The following is a 20599-nucleotide window of genomic DNA, read 5'->3' on the forward strand; positions in this document are numbered from 1 at the left end:
TGCACCGACGTGATCCAAGGCTGCAGAAGCCTTATCGTACATATTCCACTGCTAAAAAAATATAAGTTAGCAGAACACATATGAAAAGAGTGTGATATTTCAGCTGTTCACTTCAAAAACATGTGTGGCAGGCTCCACAGAGGTTGCCATCAATGACAGTTATTGAGGGATCCTCATTATTAAGATAGACAGGTCGTTTACTAAACAAGCCAACAATACACCCAAGACCTGCATCCATTCTGCCATGGCTGTCAGGGTTATCATAGACCATCAAGCTCTGACAGGAAATAGCCCGTAGCAGAGTTTTGGAGACCCGGGCGACAGCAGAGTGAGAGTGAGTGACAAGCAAACGTTAATCCTGCTGCTGGCTCAACAGATTTTAGATGAGAGATGTAGAAAGTGTTAGCAGCATCAGGTGATCAAAATGCACCGCTGCTCAGACGGCACTCTGACTAAGTCCCTGATTAATTAGTGAGGTTAGGGCTGATGTGTGGGAGGGCTGGCGTGGGTGAATGAAGGGATGGATAAATGTATGTAAGGATGGATGGACAGGAGTAGGCGGCGGATGTTGTAGAGGGGGTGGATGGGCATTTTCTAAGGGATGTCCCTGCACTTTCTGTCTGGGTTGGTGGGGCGTGTGGCGAGCCATCAATGTAACAGCCGATCAATGACACAGTGAGAGGCCAGTAGGGACCTGGATCACGGCTGGCAAATGACTACAGTGATTTGGAGCTGGAGTGGGGGAAGTGCATGAGTCAGGGAGAGTCAACGAAATAAAAATGCATCAGGAGTCAAGATATATTGCAGAAAAAATAACTGTGCCAGGGAAGGTGCACCTGTCAATCTCTCAAAAACGATCCACTCCCTGGCTCCCAGTCCACTGATGGGATGTCCCTGCAGATTTACCATTCTCACACAATTTATAGTCTACAGCAAATTATGAGCCATGCCCCTACGACAGACAGTTAAGTCAGTCCACTGTCTAGAAAGTTAAATTAAATACTGACACAATGAAAGAGCTAGAATTTCTACTTCCTCTAAATGTAGAAAAACTATTAGAATATTTGAAATTTTTTCATATAGCCATTTTCTGTCTGTGACTCTTTCTGCATATTAGCCATACATGAACAAATCACCTTTTTATTGTTTTTTAAAACAAAGTTTCATCAAGAGGAATCAGACAGCCCTAGGACTAGCTAAAGAGCTGAACACTCTCTAACAAACAAGCTTTATTCACTTAAAAGTCACTGCGGCCCATTTCTGCATATTCATATATTTTTCATACATAAATATTTATTCAATATGTATTCAACATTCATCTTTAAATGTAGATATTGGCTTGGGAGGTAATAAGGTGGATTGGTGCATCTCTAAAACCTTCTTGGCGCATCCAGCTTTTAATTCTGTCATGCAGTTTTTACCTTTATAAAGTCTTTACAACCACAATTTCTACACAAGCTTCCACATACTGTACATCAAAACTTTAAAACAAGCTCTACACTAATTCACCAAAGACATTTGAAGAGTATGGCTATTTCAAATGAATGAAAAAATGATGGGAATTCACTTTACATCATGGAAACAAAAGTGCAAGGGATCTACAGCTAGGAAGTGTGATTGGTGTAACTTTCTGTGCAGGCTTTCCTGACAAGTGTGACGCTTACTCTGATGTTACAGCCATTATATTTATACCATATTTCTGTGTAATTAGGTACATAGAAAGCGTTAGAAGGAAAGATGGTCAATTTCAGCAAAGGTAAAGGTGCAACACAGGTCAGAGAGACCTAAAGTGTAACAGAAAAGCACATTCTAGGTACCATCACTGAAGTAATTTAGACATGTCAGTTCCAGCTACTACGAAACTTTGATGAATGGCTGGACTGAACATAGTTTAAGTGAATTATTGCAGGCCATAATGAGCTTAGGCAGTGCTGTGAGTAAGGTGTTCAGGGCCGACAGACCAGCACAAAAAAAAGCTCAATCTTAATGTAAAACACTTTGCAGATTTCCAGGTTTGCGCAGACTTTAACACTCTCTGGCATTTCCTCTGAAAGCCACTCTGACAGCCCCTGAAGAAGACATTCCCTGCTAGCTTTGCCGTGCTGAGGCCTGCCCCCCTCCTCCTCCTCCACAATGCCGTGACACAGGATTAGCTTTCATTAGAGAAGGCGCTGTAATCAGCTTTGGAGCATAGCAGAGACGGAACAATGGAGGAGGCTGAAAGGATCTGGAAGACGGGGTGCTATGGGTGCATGCTCGGCTGTATGCAAGCTACTCCCACAAATGGGACCTGTGGCACAAAACATTTTCATAGCCACACTTATCTGCATATTCCCTGGTGTTATGTATGATGCCTAAAAGACTGCTATAATGACAAACACAGCAGCAAGGCAACATGCTAATTGCTTCACTTGTCACTTTTGGGCCGTGACAAAACACGCAGCTCTAAGACTATACTGAGTTGCCATTGAGCATTTTAAGGGTGACCAAAGTCATCTATTCTTGCAGTTGCACACCCTTAATGGCATACTGCAGACAATCAGAGGAAAATCTATTTAACTATTTGGAACAGTGAATCTGTGATCTTCATATTTAGTATGATTTATCCAGGCCCCGAGGTAACACTAGCTGTTTTTACACAGAGATGGCACTATATGGCCACTACGAAGTCCTTTCTTTATGCCACCTTGGTACTTTTACACAAAACCAAACTAGGGATGCATGATAATATCAGCATGTTATCGGTATCAGCAGATATTGGCTTTAAAATGAAATGTCAGAATCGGCCAACATGCTGATTTCTGCCGGTATTAATAAAAAAAAAATTAAAAATTGGCTGTTGGCTTTAGTCTTTGTTCTGTTGAACAGCACAAAGTGGGATCAAGAATTTACTCTGTCATTGATAAAAGAAGCAAAAAAAACAAAAAGCAAACAGAGACGACTTATCACAACTCTTTGATTCATAAATCAAATAAAAGTATGTCAGGCTGTCCATAAGCTCTGAGCTATGATGTATCTGGTCTTTGTCACAAGGCATCTTTCCGCACGGCTTCAAGGCTACAATTTCAACCTTTCCTTGACATTGTAAACAGTAAAGGTCAGGCAGCTAAGGAGGGATCGGAGGGCGTATTTGGATTCCGGTCTGGACAAAAACCTGGCCCTGCACATGCACAGAACCACCTTTGTATGAGCCCTCCACCCCTCTCCATCATGCTGTCAACTGGCGCTTGTATTGGGAAGGACTGACGACACAGGTCTATCGAGAACATATGTCCCCACTAACCCTGGAGAGCGCCACCAGAGCGCGGGCAGCCACTTTACAAAGCGTTCTTGTTGGTGGCTTGTTCTTTGAGTGTGTAGTGACACGCAGACGGGTGGCTGGACACTGTACAGATGGGCTGTGTGCAGTTCAGCTGGGGTTGCAGTTGTCACAAAACCAAATGCTGACTTCAAAAGCTGCACTACTAAGTCAAACATGTGAAACTCAATACTATAATCATACTATGACAGAGGAGTAAAAAATATATTGCAGTATGCTACCGCAATTAAACTGGACAGCTTTGCAGCAACTTTTGCAGAAGTTCTTTAAAATGTTGGTTGGTCATAAAACTGTCGGCTCTGTAAGTGAATTAGTTCTACATTTTGCACCTGGGGGGCTTTTTCGTGTTGCTACTGAATGTTTTTATCTATTTTGATGCCTTCTACAGTCAACTGTCAAGAGCCATATTGTGGCTCTTTCGTTTCCAGCCCCTTTTAAATATTTCAATCTACAGGTCAAGCCTCTGCAGATAACACTAAAAAGACATTTCAGCTGGCAGAAAACATTTACTGCAAGTTTCAAGGCTTATTATGTCTTGTTCATGGACTACAAAACTGAATTCTAAAAAAATCATATAGGATGGCGATGACATTTGATTCTTTTAACTTTATGAATATCTGGGGGATGTAAAATTCTGGCCCACCAAAGTTTCCCACAGAATTAGAATCTGTGTGTAGTGGTAGCTGTCACAAACTTCCTTTTTTTAATCTAACTTGTTGTTGATGTTTTTGGACTCTGACTCATGTGGCTGATAACTGACGTGTTGACCTGGTAAGATCGGATCAGATTGATGGATGCGAGGAGGAGTGAAAGCAAACTTTTAGACCCAACGCGATGAATGGTTCATTTTCACTTTTCCTGGGTCTGGCGTTCTGCTGCTCTGTCTGTGCCCAGAGTACGCTCTGCGCTCCGAGAGGGTGGTGCATGAATAACCCAAAGATAAGGCTGTACCGGACTCAGAATTATGTCAGTCTAATTAAATTTGGCTGGTGAATACAAATATTTGATGATTCATTTTGTTTTCCATACAAAGTTTTAAAGTTCGAACAGACTCCACAGGACGTTCAGTGTGACAGCAGCATTCACTTAATATAGTAAACAGGCTAACACCGTTAACAACAGGTCTAAATATATAACAACAATGGGGAACTGTAAACCAGAAAATCCCCAGTAGTACACTACACAGACAAAAAATGACTGCCTAACTGGAAGCAATCTCAGTTGACTGAGCATGGATGTATTATGTCTGACTGATGTTTCAATAATCCAACTTTAAAGGGGCAGCCCTACTGAAGGATTTTTTTTTATTTTCAATAGCGCTCCTAACAAACAGTCCAGCTCTAAAAATATGAAATTAATATGTGGCAGCACATGCTTTAATGGTGGCAGGCTCCCACAAATAAATGAATGTGGGAAACCCTACACATGTTTTAAGGTAACATCTCAACTCATAGATTAGAAATGTACACAGATGAGAACAAAACGACTCCTGACACAATCTAATTCAATACTAAATGATCTAACACAATACAATATGGTATGCAATTCAATAAAGAAATGTTGTTACGTTGCAGAAACTCCAACTGACTTCAGTGTTTTCTGTACTCATTCACAGCTTGCCTCTGAGATAATATGCCTCAACAGGCGTGATCGCACCTCCCAAGGAGGGCTCGTTGGCAGCCGAGATGTTGGCATTTCCAGAATGCAATTACTAGACGCATACAGAGGGGATGAGGCCAGTCTATATTTGCACCCACACTCGGTAAACGGAGCATACAAGACTTGAGGCTGACCCAAATAAAACAGTGCCTGAACTGTAGATAACATTCCTCATCATTAATTAACCCCTCTCTCCCTTACTCCTCTCAGTTGGGGAGGTTACCTGCTTTACATGAAAGTGAATACCTCACTGCTACTATCGCACTGATCTGTGAACTGGGTCAAACACTCCCAACCATACTAGAATAGCCCCATCGCATATGTGAAATGGCATTCCTCTATGCTGCGTCAAAAATACAAGGGAGGGTCAGGCATGGCAAACAAAAATCTCATACACGAATAAAGCCAAAATGTCTAATTTGAAAACATACTAAAGGGTTTAAGTACAATAGAACATCTAATATTGTTAAAAGCATATTTCTGGCATCAAGTGTTTGTGTCCAAGCGATCCATGGTTGAGTTCTCATTTCTGGCAGACTGACTGTGGTTTTTCTGAGGGACAGGTGGTGAGGCAATGGGATGGCGCAGCCAGTCACCTCCTCCCACCTCTTGCCAAGACAACAAGGCCCCTAAGAGTCCCCTTCCTTTACCATCGCTTCCTTTTCCCCCTTGCCTACGCCCACCTCTCAAGCCCATCTCTGTAACTAGGCCATGACTGCGCGGGTGTGGTGGGTTCTCCTGCCAGCAGGGGCACCTGACTGCCAAGAAAGAAAAGCAAAAAAACAAAACAAAACACAGGCCGGGATAGAAGGAGGGAGGGCAACAAAGGAATTACTTCACTAAAGACCAAAGGAATTCTGAGTCAGCAAGGGATATAACTCCAACTACACACACACTCCTTGTCTAGCCATTCCCAACCCCCCCGGAGGAGCGCTATATATCAGGAGAAGCAGTGACGGAGCTCCTGAAGTAGCTGCTATTATGCAACCCTTCTGGGCTAAAAGTGACTGTAAAGTAAATCATCCTTCTCTGCTGCCAGCCTGACCTCCATACTGCAGAGAAAGCATTTTCAAAAAAATTCACTAGCGGAGTATTATGCTGAAGGCACCATCTGTGCAGGCTTTACTAGCAGCCGTGAGATTAAAGGCAGTTAAAGCATCACATTAGAAAGCCATCTCTGCAGTCAGCATCCAGTCAAAGATAAGAGGTGTAAGTAAGGGTCGGGGCCTCTGTAAAACTCGAGGCAGTGCTGGGTAGCGTGGGTCAAACAGTAGTGGACTGCCTAGGTCATAACCCTGGTCCCTTTGGGCCAAACAGGCCTGCTACAGGGGTCATGTGTCCTTGAGCATCGGGTCAGTGCGTACGTTCAGGACTCAGAAAGGGACATCTGACAGCTTGACTGCCTGAAGGGAGTCTCTACTCCCAGACTCTCCTCTGCTGTGGTCAAAGGCATTGCCCTCGCTGTACATATATACTCTTTTTACATTTACATCTGTCTTTACTTCTGTAAACTGTCAAAGACATTCCAACTTGTGATGTTCCTCTGCAGAGCTATCCTGAGCCTTAGTAGGTGCTTCTTATTTATAACCATTATATTACAGTTATTGATATGACTAAAAAAGCGGGATGAGTTAAACTGAATTGAACTGTATTTCATCTAAACTTACAAGTATTTATAACCATTTCCTTCACTAAATGCAAACAGGGACACCAAAGCATATGCTGCCATGTATCCTGACAGATTCTTAAGCACACACTATATTTATTTTCATCAAAAGCAAATACGCTTTCTAAAGACATCCCATGCAGCATTGCAGCCTTATACTGTGGAAGTGCATTTCTCTGTACTATATACACCATCTGTTAGGCTGAAGTCCCTGCCCTCTTTACTGCAGTCTACAAAACAAGCAGTACTAACAAATGTTTGACGCAGTTTACTGTCTGCCAACGTTACTATCGTGAAGTGTTTGAAAAAACAACAACATGAATTTGGACTGGTGGAGGGGGAATGCTAAATTGATTTGACTCGTGCCAATTGCTGCCGAAGCGCTTGCTTAAAATCACTTGGAGATATACTATCTGCCGGCTGACCGGCAGATTTGTACCTCGATTTGGCCTTCCCCAAGGCTTGCCACATTCCTCCAGGGGGATCGGATTACGTTCTATACAGGGAGACGGGGCCTGAAGCATTATGGGTGTTTGGGTCTTCCAACATGGGTCTGGCACAGCTGAGCAGCAGCATGAGCAAGCGAGTGTGCAAAAAGGGAATGAAAAGAAAATGCTGAATGAATGGCAGACGACGGCCTAGAGGAAGCATTGTAGTCAAAGCGAGGATGGCAGAGCTGCAGCTAAAACTAAACAGAGGGAAAAGACAAGAAACATGTTGTCGGAAGGTGGCAGGAATACATGACAGAGAGACAGAAAAAACTTGAGCCTGTGAAAAAGGAAAATAATCTGTCTTGTAGGGTATGTCTCACATTTTTACAGGACGGAAAAAAAAGACTGTAAGTAGCTGTCGGGCCTCGGTAGAAAAGCTGTCAGAGACATGGTACTTTTTAGTCTTCTTGAGACTGTGTGTCATGGACATACTCCGTACTTGTGTTCACAGCAGTAACTGAGCACCAGTATGTGTCACTCCTCAACCTTGCCAGTTTTTTTGTGGGGGCTGGGCCACTATTAAAGGCTTGCATGATATTGCAAAGCAACAAACAAGCTGCCAAAAAATATGACAGCTAGCGAGCGTGTGTGTGTGTCAGTACGTGTGTGTAGGACTCGGGTGTGACAACTGCATTAATTACCAACAATGGGCCCACATCTTAGACTTAAGGAGTTAACACGGAGTGGAGATTAGCTTGTTGAAACAACATGTCTCCCATGATTCAGTAAGTTTCACACAAACAAAAATCGAATCAGTGGAATGGGAGGCTCCGACTACTTTGACATTCTTTAGAGTCATCGTATGAAAACATGCATGTATGAACATGCACAACAATGACAGCTACCACAGTCTACTGAGAAACAGGATCTCTCTGCATGCAATCAATAAAGCAGAACACAAGCGCTCATAAGCAGCAGGCACGCTTGACAGCAAAAAGATACAATAGGAGTCCACGAGCCCTCACTTTCCTCCTAATGGTCCGATGGGGATCGGGGCAGCATTAAAGCTCAAATGATTGGTCATTGTAATGTATGGCTCCCCAGTGTGGTTTGGACGGGCACAAAATCAATCAGAGCCCAGGGGCACACTAACCTCTCCACAATCTGGCTAACAGAGGCACACTGTGAGCTCAGACTGATGGGATATCAGTTTGCACTATCATCGCGGTCGCCTTGGCCTGGCAACTGGGGAGGCCGAGTTATTACAATGGGGTTGTGATAGTCTGTGACTGTGGACAAACTCTGATGTAAATTAAATCTAACAAGATAAATTTAACTTGCAGACTATCCCAAGAGAAATTTGCTAAGGGCAAAAAGGTGTCACCTTGTGGTCCTTTTCAAGCTGACCCTGGGGGCCCCGATTTAACAGCAAGGAGACAGTAACAAATACATGCCACCTCTATAGTAGGTCCATCCCCCTACCTCCACACCAACACACACACATTAGTCACGACTCTGACTGTGGTCAGCCTCTGCAGAGTGTGTTTTGAGTGAGTGGGCTAGGCAGTGGTCCTCCTCCCTCTTCTCTCCATGTGGGTGGGAGAGACTGAGAGGCCTGCCATCATCAGCTTAACCCCTGTTTGCCTGGTTGTCTCATGACACATTTTTAGAGATCCAAAAGCCACGGTCCAAAAAAACAGCAATAAACTAACAAAAGATAATTCATAGATCATAAACCAGCAAGTACAAATTTCTAAATGAGGTCACAAGTTTTGAAAATTCTGAAAATAAATAAATATAAAGACGAGAAGGCAACATCAGGGAGTGCTGTCTTGTCTAGTTACACATCGCAAATCTCATGAAACAACATCCTGTCAGGTCAATTATAAAACCAGCTGACATACAATGAAAGATGTGTTGTCCTCAACTAAGACAAGCAGACACCAACTTCACCACCACGTGGAATAAGAGGGTTAATTTTCAGCCAGGTGGTCTATAATTAACGCGTGTGAATGAGTGTAAATAAACCTTGAGGCCTCGACTCACCTCCAGCTGTATTTGTATAGCTGGAGTTTCTCCCTCGTCCACACACTGGGTACTTTAGCTAACAACACCTGAAAGAAATGAAAAGTACCCCAAGGGTTGTCCTTTTTTTTTTAATGCAGCAGGATCAACAGTGAATGAAAAGAGGAAAAAAAAACTTAGCATATATTGCCCTTATTTACCCATCTGTAATTAGGGCTTTCCTCAATTGAGCTAATTTTTGTTCATTTGCTTAATGGAGCTGAGAAATAAAAAAAAATCCTTAATGTTAAAAGGCTCCATGCAGAACCTGAGAATAGTCTTCAGGTCAAAGCAGAAACTGAAAGACAGCCAAAAAAGGTGTCTCTTTTTCTGGCGTCCATTGTTACTTGAGAATTAAATTTAGTATATCCATAACACTTGATTTAAAGTATTGATTGGTCTGATAATTAAAAGGAAATGCCTATATAACACGGTCCCCCTTTCATCCTAAAACCTGCAAATTAGTTAGATGTATAACATAAGGTCTGTTGTTAAAACAAGCTTAAGAGACTTTCACGTTTTGTTCTACAACATAAAATACTCCAGTAAGTATTCCACTCGAGAATTTTGAATCTTTTATATGTCTTAAAAAAAAGGTGGTTGCTTACAAGTGGCTAAATGAGACTACACAACGTCATCTCACTAAACACAGCTTTACAGACTCACTATGGTAGGAATGGTACGTCATGTGACCAAGTTGCAGTGTGTTTGTAGCCTAATGTTAGCTTCCTCTGGCAACTGCATTTACGCCTCAAAAATTGATAAAATTCATATGTGAAGATTCTCTTACTGAAGAAAACATGTAGGTATTAGACTTGGGGGGTATCTAATTTTTAATACTTTCATAACATACTGAAATTTTATTGGGCTATATGGTAAAGGAAAATAGTTGTGTGCAATGCTGTTACCTCAGTTTGGTCTGAATAAACCCTTGGAGGTAAAAATAATCTGTTTTCCATGAGTACTGTCTCTGCTTGTTTTTTACAATCTTGTAAGGTTATCCCCACCACCACCACTAGCTGCGTGTTCCACCAGTAGAGACTGGAGATGGACCTCTGGTGGTGCGTGCGGTGTACTACACACAACAAGTTACAACATACAATGTGTTTTTGATAATGTTGAAAATCATGCCGTCTGTATTTTTCAATACCCTGGTGCCCCATAATACATTGATACCACCCAAGCCAATAAGGTATTATAAACAGTTGTTTCCCACAGAGCTTATTTTTTTGCAATAGTCCAAAATCCAATGGAAAAATCCAATACACTTTTTGACAAGGGAACCAGGGCGATGCTAACTTCCACTTCAGCCTAAAGAAAAACATCATCCCTGGATCACTCCCTATAAAAGAGTGGGGAAGGGGGGGTTAACCCTCCGCTGCATTCTTTCATAGTGCAGCAAACAACCTACAAGCTGGCACACATGACATTCACTATACGTCCCACACATACTTCCTTTCAAAAGGTCTCCTGGTTTATAGTAAAAAGGCACCAGTGCTGAAAATGTCCTGAAAAATGTCAAACTGCATTTGAAAGCCTAGAGCCCATTACTGGCCAGAAACCACTGGGCAAATTGTCTGAATTCACAGCACTGATGCCATGTTGGCTGATGTTCTCTGTGCCTATGCTTCAGCGATCGGCCAAACCAAATCTTTTGCCAAAATAAAGCACTACTACCTGAAGAAAACTGTGAGAAATCTGTTCTGTTCAAACACTCCATGAAAAAACAAAAAAATCCATGGTAATGATTGGACAGTGTTGGCTGAAATGAGAAAATTAGGTCTAACTGGCTGTCATTCCCAAGATTCGCTGCAATGGTTCTCACAGCAAATGTGTTTTCTGGAATCCAGCATTCTTGTCTGTGCTCGGGTTGTGGTAATGAAAAGGCACAGTAAGGTCATCATAACAAACTCCCTCATAGCTAAGGTTTGACTTTACCTGTCCAGCTTTAATGTCAGATAAAGTGTACAGGTTGTATATTGCCTGTGGTTTATTCCCTCACACACATTCCCTCTCCATCCTGAAAATGAAAGAAATCTGCATATTCATCAGTTCTTCATAGGAACAGGTCGCATTTGCATCAGCTTCGATGTGTGTGTGTGTGGGTGTCAACAAGTACCAATGCCTACATGATAGCAGAGAAGAGGCAATCTCGACTAGACAGTTACCATGAGATATTGCACACCCTTCCCATGTCAGCCCCCCTCCCCCTATACATGCACTGAGTCGATGAGCCGACACAAGAGTTACAACATCCCTCCCGCTGCGGTGACTTTTCTCTGCTTACTAATCTACCATTTACAGGCTGCCCGCAGATGGCTTTACTCATTTTACCCATATTTAAATACAAACCACCGCCTGGCACAACACAGGAGTGTGTGTCTATGTTTGCACCTGTCACACAACAGCATGCAGGGGCTTGTCCCAGTCCACGAAGACAAGTCTCCGATTTAGCATACAGGTATGTTTTTTACCACAAGGAAACTACTCCTCTAAAACAGAGACGGTTACGGCAGGAAAACTGAGGCCAAAATATTGTGCATGTTTAAACTGGAGAGGCTTGTCTTCGATAAAAACATTACTGTTTTATTCTGAGGCACAGAGCATTATTCAGTGTTGCTAAAATAGTTTCTCATTTAGCATGAGGTTTGAGGTGGCTAAGTGCGTGCATACCTGTGGGCTAGGGTTAAATAAATGTTCAGGCAATTTAAAATGTAAACTGCAGTTCTTTTCTTATGATAAAGCTACAAGCTGTAATGATTCCTTCATTACTCTGATGCATTGATTTTAAATTATGCAGCCTTAACTGCATCAATCTGCTGAAAGAAAAAAAGGATGAATCAATGTGACTTTAAGCAAGGATACATTCAATGTCTCTTCTTCCTGGGTGTTATCACATCATCACATCTAATCATTAATAATCACTGTATTTCACTTACAAGTACTGCAGATCAACAGAGCAACCAAGAGATCCCTGAAGTTAGAGATCCTTCACTTTCCTGTCTCTTAAAATGAATTAAACTTAATCTGTAAATTTTACAAAACTAATAAAGTGCTCTCAGAATACTAAATAATTATGCAACGTTATCTGTAAAGGTGACACAGTATTTCTACTGGCAAACCTCTGAGTTTGCAGCAGTGGTAATCTGTCTAAAATCCGCCATCAACCCAAGCAGCAACCTCCAGGGATGAAAAATGAAGGCAACACTGAAGTGCCAAAACCTGCAGTTCCACAAATGGCCACTTGAGGCTGACTCCAAGATCCAGTCAATCCTGTAGATGTATAATAATAACTATCAGACTCAAGATGGCATTTAATTCTCTCTTCCAAATATGGTCACTTCTAATTAAAAAATAGCAACACAATTGCACTGGCCAAAATGGCAAACTCAGTGCCTCAAAACGGGAGTAAACAAACAAATGGGTGACGTCACAGTAGCCATGTTCATCACTTTGTATACAGTCCATGCTTCATATCCACTTGCTCATCCACAGCCTCCAGCCACAAGTGCTTGCTTTCACTCACCAACCTGCTCACCCCCATACACAATCCCTCTCCTAACTAGCACTAATAAGTTGAAATCGGCCCTGTCACAACCACTACTCGTGTTACTATTACAACATTATTAGTGCTGTTGAGATGAAAATGCAAGTGGACACAGAGTGGACTAATTTCATAAATCTTTTTTTCCAAAACGTGCCAAATTAATTAATTTGTTTATTTCACAGTACAAAAGAAATAAAGGCTTTAGATTTTAGATGTTTAAAAGGAGTTTTTCCTCTTGACACAGTTTAAAGGGAAAACTCAGCTCAAATTCTCAGTGCTCTGTAAACTGTTAAAAAATTGCCAACTAATTGAAACACCTTTTTTTTCCTCCTGCTTCAAATGTATGTCTGATTTATTTTTATAATTCACCTTGCAAAACAACAACCACAGCTCTAAATGTTTAACTGTACGCCTGTTGCTGATTTTAGCTATGTCGCCAAATCAGACTGCAATTTACAAAATTAAATCCTGTAAACAAAACAAATTGCTCCTGAACCAAATCATCATCAGCTGAGTTGTTAATTGAATTGAGTCTCTGTTAAGCCAATGATTCACAGCCCTTGACAAAGCATTTGCTCTCAGTTTTTTTTGCAAAACAGCATTTGGCAACAGTCCTGTGACAGATGGTTTTCTATATCTGAATTCTGAAGAAAATCCACTGCCTAAATTAACTAAAAGTGACCCATGTTGTAGTTAATGTGCATGTGTACATGAATTTTTACACTCTACACCCTCGAAATCCAATTCTTTGCAGGTGAAGGCAGATTTACTACTCTACTGGCCTTTAAAACCCAGCAACCCAGTTGCTCCCAGTTCACTGGGTTAGTCTCTCCTCCCCCACACTGGGTGCCCAACATGTAGTTACTGTGTTGTAGACACTGTATTGATTGATTTGTGCTGTGCCCAGCCCCAGAGAGGGATCTAATGACACACGACTCCTGTCCCTGTTCCAAACTGCTTTTGTTAGCTACTGTAGCTGACAAAAGCACCATGTTGGTGTCTACCAGCCATGTAATGGGAAATGCTGTCGGTTTATTTATACCGAGGCTTTTTTTTTACCAAATACAATTTTGACGTATTTGGATTTTGCAACATTATGATCTATGGCCCATGAATGTCACTGTGGGTGCAGGCAATCGAGAGGGGAATTTTTCTGTTTGGTGCTCTGCAAAATGGTACCATGGTGGTTGAAGAGAAAAATGTGCCATATGTAAAGATAACCTATGATGAGCCACAGTAGTGCACAGCTGCAGTAAAACTCCTGACATATAAGTCACAAAATTGCTGCAGAAAAAAATGTACTGGTTCAAATGTATGAGTTTAAAGGCTTGCAAATCCCTGAACTGTACTCATAGGCTTAGCAACAATCTAAAAGTGCCAAGGTAGGTAAACAGTTTTTCTCCCCCTATTGCTTTATCAAGACCCAACATCCATTTGTTCACATGAATTAGCAAGAGCAGCAGCTAATGCATGGAGTCAGATTACAACCTCTGAGCAGAGCCGCCTTTATCCCTCTATATGGAGCTTAATCTGCCCAAATCCGCCGCTTTGCTGTGCCCTAAATCCACAACAGAGCCTAATTCCTCTTTAATCTAATGAGCAGTAAAGGTGCACTTACGCAGGTTCAGAATACCACAGACTGTGTATCTGAGCATCACATCCCAATAGCGGTAGTTCAGTTTTTCCCTACTACACCATGATGTAATGTATTGTTATCGAAAACCGCAAAAATAATCTTTTGCATCACAGCAGACTAAGCAAGCAGATACTTGACAGGCTTTGATCGCTTGTTTGGAGATCGACTTGTCACTTACAGTCTCTGCTGTGGGCGACATTTCCAGGTCGAGCTGTGTGAGTGGACTGCTGTCAAAAGATGCTGAGGAGGAGGTGGCCGGCCCGCCAGCCACCAGCACCCAGGCTTCTTCACATGCCAAGGAGACATGACAGCAAGCAGGGAGGGGGCATCCCTAAAGACTGACTTACTCTTTTTTTATTTTTTAAATATTATTTTGGGGGCTTTTAGCCTTTAATGGACAAGACAGTAGACGTGTGAAAGGGGGAGAGAGAGGGGATGACACGCAGCAAAGGGCCAAGGCCAGAATTGAACCCAACGCCACTGCAGTAAGGATTCGGCCCCTGTACAGGTGGCGCCAGCTGAGCTACTGGGCGCTCCAAAACTGACTTACTATAACCAACTTTTACTCGCTCAGAAAAGTTTAAAACAACCAGAGAGCAACTGTCTCACACACCCAACCTAAATCGCGTGGGCCCTTTGTTTATGACAAGGCTGAAGCCTGGAAAGAAAACACTGAAAATCGATTGAGCAGCTGAAAGCAAACTATGATGCACAATTAATGATAATTGTGTTAATGATTTCTCCATCTGCAAACAATTAAATTTGATTAGATATGATATTGATGTTTTGCTACTTAGACGCCTGCTCTGGGGCAGCAGATCAAGCACTCTCTGTTCACAGGTCAACTGTTTGACTAATCACAAGCTCTGATTAACCATTTTACCTCATTAACAAAGAGGTGGCTGCCAGCATATTTGTTTTCATGCTTTTATCTCTATGCCTGGTGTGCTAGCATGGTTTTTTTTATTTGCAGTATTAATATATTGGAGGGCTTCAACTCATGATTATTTTTATCATCAATTGTTCAGGAATAGGGCCAGACCGATATATTCATCAGCCAATTTTATCGGCCAATATTGGCCCATCATAGATTTATTGGTATCGGCTTACAAGTTGTCCAATATGCATGATATGAAAAGTTTAAGTATACGATAACAATCTAAAGGGGAAAAATTGTGTTATTTACTTTATGTAAGTTAAAATATTTTCACTTTGCATGGCAATGCCATCTACTGTTACTGTTACCTTTATATCTTCCTATCACGAAAAGTGTATAAGTTCCAAATAGATTCACAGACTTGCCCAAGATTTTGTGCGTGCAAACTGGCAAAAAGGGGTATAGAAGCATGCGTGTACATGGTCACAGCTGTTGCAAATTTGTGCTTGTTTTAATTAATTAATGAGTGGGTCGGCCTCTAGCTCAGCAGGTAGGCTGAGTCCTTTGCAGCAGCCCAGGGATTCAATTCCAGCCCTTTCTGCATGTCATCCCCATTGTCTCTCCCCCTTTCCTGTCACTCTCTACCTACACTGTAATAAAGGCAATGAAAAGCCCCAAAAAACATCTGGAAAAAAACAAAAAACAAAACACTGAGTAATAAGTCCTTCTGTTTATAAAATGTCAAATAATGCCAATCACTATTTCCTAATGCTAAACAGGCCATTTTTAAATTGCTTCTTTTACCTAAACTCACAATCTAAACCACGAGACAAAGAAATGCATGAAATCAATGCAATTTAGAAGCCGAAACTAGGGAAAATTTTTGACATTTGTGCTTGAAAATTTGTGGACGATAATGAAATAAAATAGTTGTGGATACATTTCTGTTATTTCAGCTCTAGCATTATTTTCTGGTAAAATAAATCAACTTTGTTCCTAAAGATGAATTCATAATTGGAAATGTTCAAATTTGGAATTAACCATATTAACCATAATGCCATAATCACACTAACCATAAGAGGCTGCACTCAGTGAGTCCCTTTTTCATTCACACTGTCTAGAGAGTAAGTCAAGAAATGCCAAGCATCCACCATGAATGAATCAAATTCTTAGACAACTCTCACAGAGGAGATCGATTCAATCCATCAGAGGAAAACAACCTAATAGAGTGAAAACAATGTGTTGCAATGATCAGTATCTTTGTCTCCTCACAATAAATGCTTATATTTTGGGGCAGCCAGTCAAATTACACTGCAACCACCCAGGAATACTGGAAAGCCAAACGCATACAGACACTTTGTCATCTTCTGTACTTTGTTTCCTTCCCACAGAGCAGCACACATACATCTTTATTCACTCTATTAAAATTGACAGTCTAGCAAAATAAGAAATTATGCAGCAAAAACAAACTAAGGATGTAGTTAGTAACATCAAAGGACTTCTGAGTTCACCAAAATATGGCAGACTAATTCTGTAGAAATTTTAACTTTACAAATTATAGTCAGAGCACACTGGAATAAAATTACAAACAGCCACAGCAGTTGATATAAATCGCTTAACTTTCCCATAGTAATCTCATCGCCTTGCAAATAAAGCTAATGACGACGTTTATGTATGATAACTAAGAAATATTACTCAGAAGGACATCACCCTGAAGGAAATTCCTGACAAATGGTTATTTTAGACCTCTGTATTACACTGTGTTTGCGCCTGAAAGAAGCACTATGACAGCACACATGTCGAATTATGAACATGAAGCAGTGTGCAGGTGATCACATGTAAGGCAAGGATCAAGTATGTGGCATTACTTAATGTTCTGTTCTATAAATGACTCGGCTATCCAGCTGGGATCAGTGGCTGGCATTGCGCCGCTGTCACCACCACCATCTCTCCAACCCACGCATGTCTGAGCATGGGGGCCCCTCCTCAAAAGTCAAATGTCAGATGTTATCCATCCCCACTCATAGAGAGGGACCCACCATCGGGGGCTCAGAGGCCCTGCTTCTTAGCTGGTGACGGAAAAACACCATTACTGAGCTTGTTCTGCTGAGTATGGTGGTTGTCATGATTGCACTGTAACGACCTTATTACTAACTGTTTAGTTATTTTATTTCTAACTGTTCAGTTATTTTATTTCTAACTGCGGGGAGCTCTGGAGCAAACTATCAGTCAGTAAACAATTGTAGAGCAAGAGTTTGCATCATTAAATAGTAGAAATAGTTAATTGGCAATAATTACATAAAAGACTGTAGCAGCAGCAGACTGGTGTTAGTTTTAAATGCAATTTCAGTAAATAATGCATAATAACAGATAATTTGAGCTGGAAAAAAAGCTGTTTTTTTAAGCTAAAATTTTAAAAAATCACTGGTTTCAGCTTGTCTAATGTGAGCATTTACAGTTGGGTTTTTTTCTAATCTTCTATGTTGTTAAACTATATATCTTTGGGTTTTGAACTGTCGGCCAGAAAAAAATAAGGAATATGACTATGTAAATTTGGGTTGTAGAAATTTTTTTAAGCATTTTTTTTTAAACTATTTTCTGACATTTTAAGGACCAAAGCTCAATCTGCAAATCAATCTACTTATAATGAGCATTAGTCGTTATTTGGATGATAATGTTATAAAATAATCATGACTACAATATCTGACTAAATAATCAGGATTATCATTTGAGTCACAACATAATGATTAAGAGGTAAGCCTTTAAAAAATTAATGCAGCTAAAACCCTCGACCAATGAGCTGGAATTCTATACAACAAAAATATAAAAAAACAACTGACTACCATAAAATCAATGGAGCTCAATGATTACATGCTTAAAATTGCACATATATTTCAATTTCTTTTTGCTTGGGATGAAAATATGCTGAAAATTACGCAACTTCTCCTGCCTCAGTCGATTAAACTCTTATGAGTAATTACTATGCAGCAGTGGCTTTCAGGAGCATTATGATAATGCATTTTGAAAACAGGTGGATGCAAAGCACTTATGATAAGTTGGACTGACACCTTGTAGCGGGGCAAACTCGGCAGCTGAAAACAAATTACTCCACACCTATAGCCTGCAGTTATTTTGGAGAGGTGCTTTGTACACAGCCTGCGTCTGTGTTGTCATAATACTGATGCATTACCAAAACACTGACTTCTGCAAACTTGAATGAATAATGACTTAAATTACTTTGCTGATCTCGACATCCAAGAGTGAGCCCTTGAAATGGGCCTCTCAGATTCCCTGACAGCCTATCCAATGACTAATCAATAAATTTTAACCTATTTAAGACCATATAAGCAGAGAACTGCAAATACAGGGTTGTGTATGGCATCTCCACAGCGTGACAAAGGGAAAAGTAGATCTGTATGACACGACGGGCCAAGTCTCCCAGTGATAATGTTAAATCTCTTCAAAACCCATACTTGTCATATCTATTTTTCATTACCCTTCAAGTTGGTGGAGACTGTAGGGGGATGATCTCTTGAAATATTCATCACAAAAAGCACCCAAGACATGCTGCGACTCTCTTTTAACACTGAACCCCATTTTTTTCTGAGCAAAACGCAGCCATAACACAAGAGGTTGGCTCTGTATTTGCTACCGTTGCAATTGTCATTTTGTTGAACGTTTTTTCACATTTCAAATGACACAAGCTAAGCCTGAGAAAAAGCAATGAAGTAGAACTATATTTGCGATAGTGAGCCAGGATAGCCTTTAATATACTCAATGATTCCAGTCATGGTCTTATGAACACTGTAGCTGTGCTCCTTTCTCATCAAAATCTTCATGTTTAATGGTCACCGATGATCTAATCATTTCAACTACTTGAACCCTTTACAACTAAGCCTGAATAAAATTACTCAGTGATTCCCTCCTGTGCTTGTGCACACTGTGATCGCTGCAAATGCCTGTTGTGATGTAGTGAGCTAGAGAGGAGAATGGCTGCAACTAGTGCTGGCTCACAACCAGCCCAGCACAAATAAGGACACTCTGTCATCATACTTCTGAGAAAAGGCACCCAACATAATGACTGAGAATGACATAAAGTGCTCATATTCTGACCGAAATCGGCTTTAATACTGCAACTCATGCAGAGTGCTGCCGTTAAGTCAACATACATGAAACTAGGCAGGCTACACTGCTCCCACTCTGTGTTCAAGAGGTAGGTCGACTTGATTATGATCTTTATTGCATTCTTATGCCAGACTGCAAAGGTGGAATGTCAAACCTGTAAACACAGAAGGCAGGAAGAACCACCCCATATGGCATGCACACTAAAGCACACGATGAACACCCTACACATGAGAGATTACAAAACACAGGCGACATCAAGCAGTATTATGCAATGGTGATAAAAAGGAGCCTTGAAAAAACTATGCTTGGTGATGCATGCAAAATTAGAAAAAAATGCCCTTGGGTTGAATGCAATGGTTGTGCAATATCTGCATGCATACTGTAAAGCTGTGTATATGAAGCAAATGATCATGCATCTGGCACACTGCTGGCGTTGCTAATGAAAACAGTGCAAGTACAGACAGGATATATGACGCCTCACAGACAGAATGTGACACATTTCTAGAAAAAATTTTGCTCTAGTCTACTAACTGGAGTTACCCTCACTTCCTAGTTTACTGCTGCTGTCATAGCTCGGCTAACACCCTTCTTCCTCCATAGCCAGCAAACAATTTTCGTCTACATTTGCTGCTGCTGCTACGACCGTGAATTCTTCCCAAGTCTGCTTCTGCTGGTCAGAGGCAGAGCTGTGGTAGCGTCTCGTTTCAAAGCGTGGCACGAAAAATTACACTTACATTTCACCACCCTGTCCGTCGTAGATAACTTCGGTTCATCATTCGGCTTGTTTTCGGACATTTCCAGTGTGATATAATATTTAGATATAGAAGAAATGAGACTGAAAACGGTCCCTGCGTTGCTCCTGCCGAACAACTCTTGAGTCTATCCGAGAAAAGAGACCGCAGTGATCTCACTCGGTCCTATCAGCGGCCAAAAATACTTGCAACAGGGTTACAATTTCACTGCTGGTGCTGTAGGAGCTGCTCTGTCTGATTTACTGTTACTCTATATCAAGTTGTCTGAGCGCAGTGTGCAGTCAAACGTGCTGAACCCACAGGACCCGCCCCCATCTCACACTGCCTCTTCCTATTGGTGGAGAGCAGCAGGCCGCTATGCCAGTACATTCACTTTAATCAAAGGGCTGTTTCTGTGTCAATCTGGCCTAGAAAGAATAAGTGGTATGAAAAACTTATAAAAATGTATAAGTACTTGAATGGACAGACATGAAAAATATCAATTTTCTTACCAATTTACAACAGATAAAACAGTAAGTTTAGC

The 20599-nt window shown here is 41.2% G+C and overlaps 1 protein-coding gene across 3 annotated transcripts in view; it reads right to left on the reverse strand.

Annotated features, from left to right (window-relative positions):
* LOC121961815 (serine/threonine-protein phosphatase 2B catalytic subunit alpha isoform) overlaps positions 1-20311 on the reverse strand; it is a 78949-nt gene extending 58638 nt beyond the window's left edge. For all 3 annotated transcript variants that reach the window (XM_042511857.1, XM_042511856.1, XM_042511855.1), the window contains exon 1: positions 20059-20311. In XM_042511857.1, the coding sequence (XP_042367791.1) occupies positions 20059-20119 (61 nt within the window). In that variant the 5' untranslated portion in view covers positions 20120-20311. The remainder of the gene's footprint in view (positions 1-20058) is intronic.
* Between the last annotated feature and the right edge of the window lie 288 nt (positions 20312-20599).

Source organism: Plectropomus leopardus, chromosome 23 (assembly GCF_008729295.1).
Source record: "Plectropomus leopardus isolate mb chromosome 23, YSFRI_Pleo_2.0, whole genome shotgun sequence".
NCBI lineage: Eukaryota > Metazoa > Chordata > Actinopteri > Perciformes > Serranidae > Plectropomus > Plectropomus leopardus.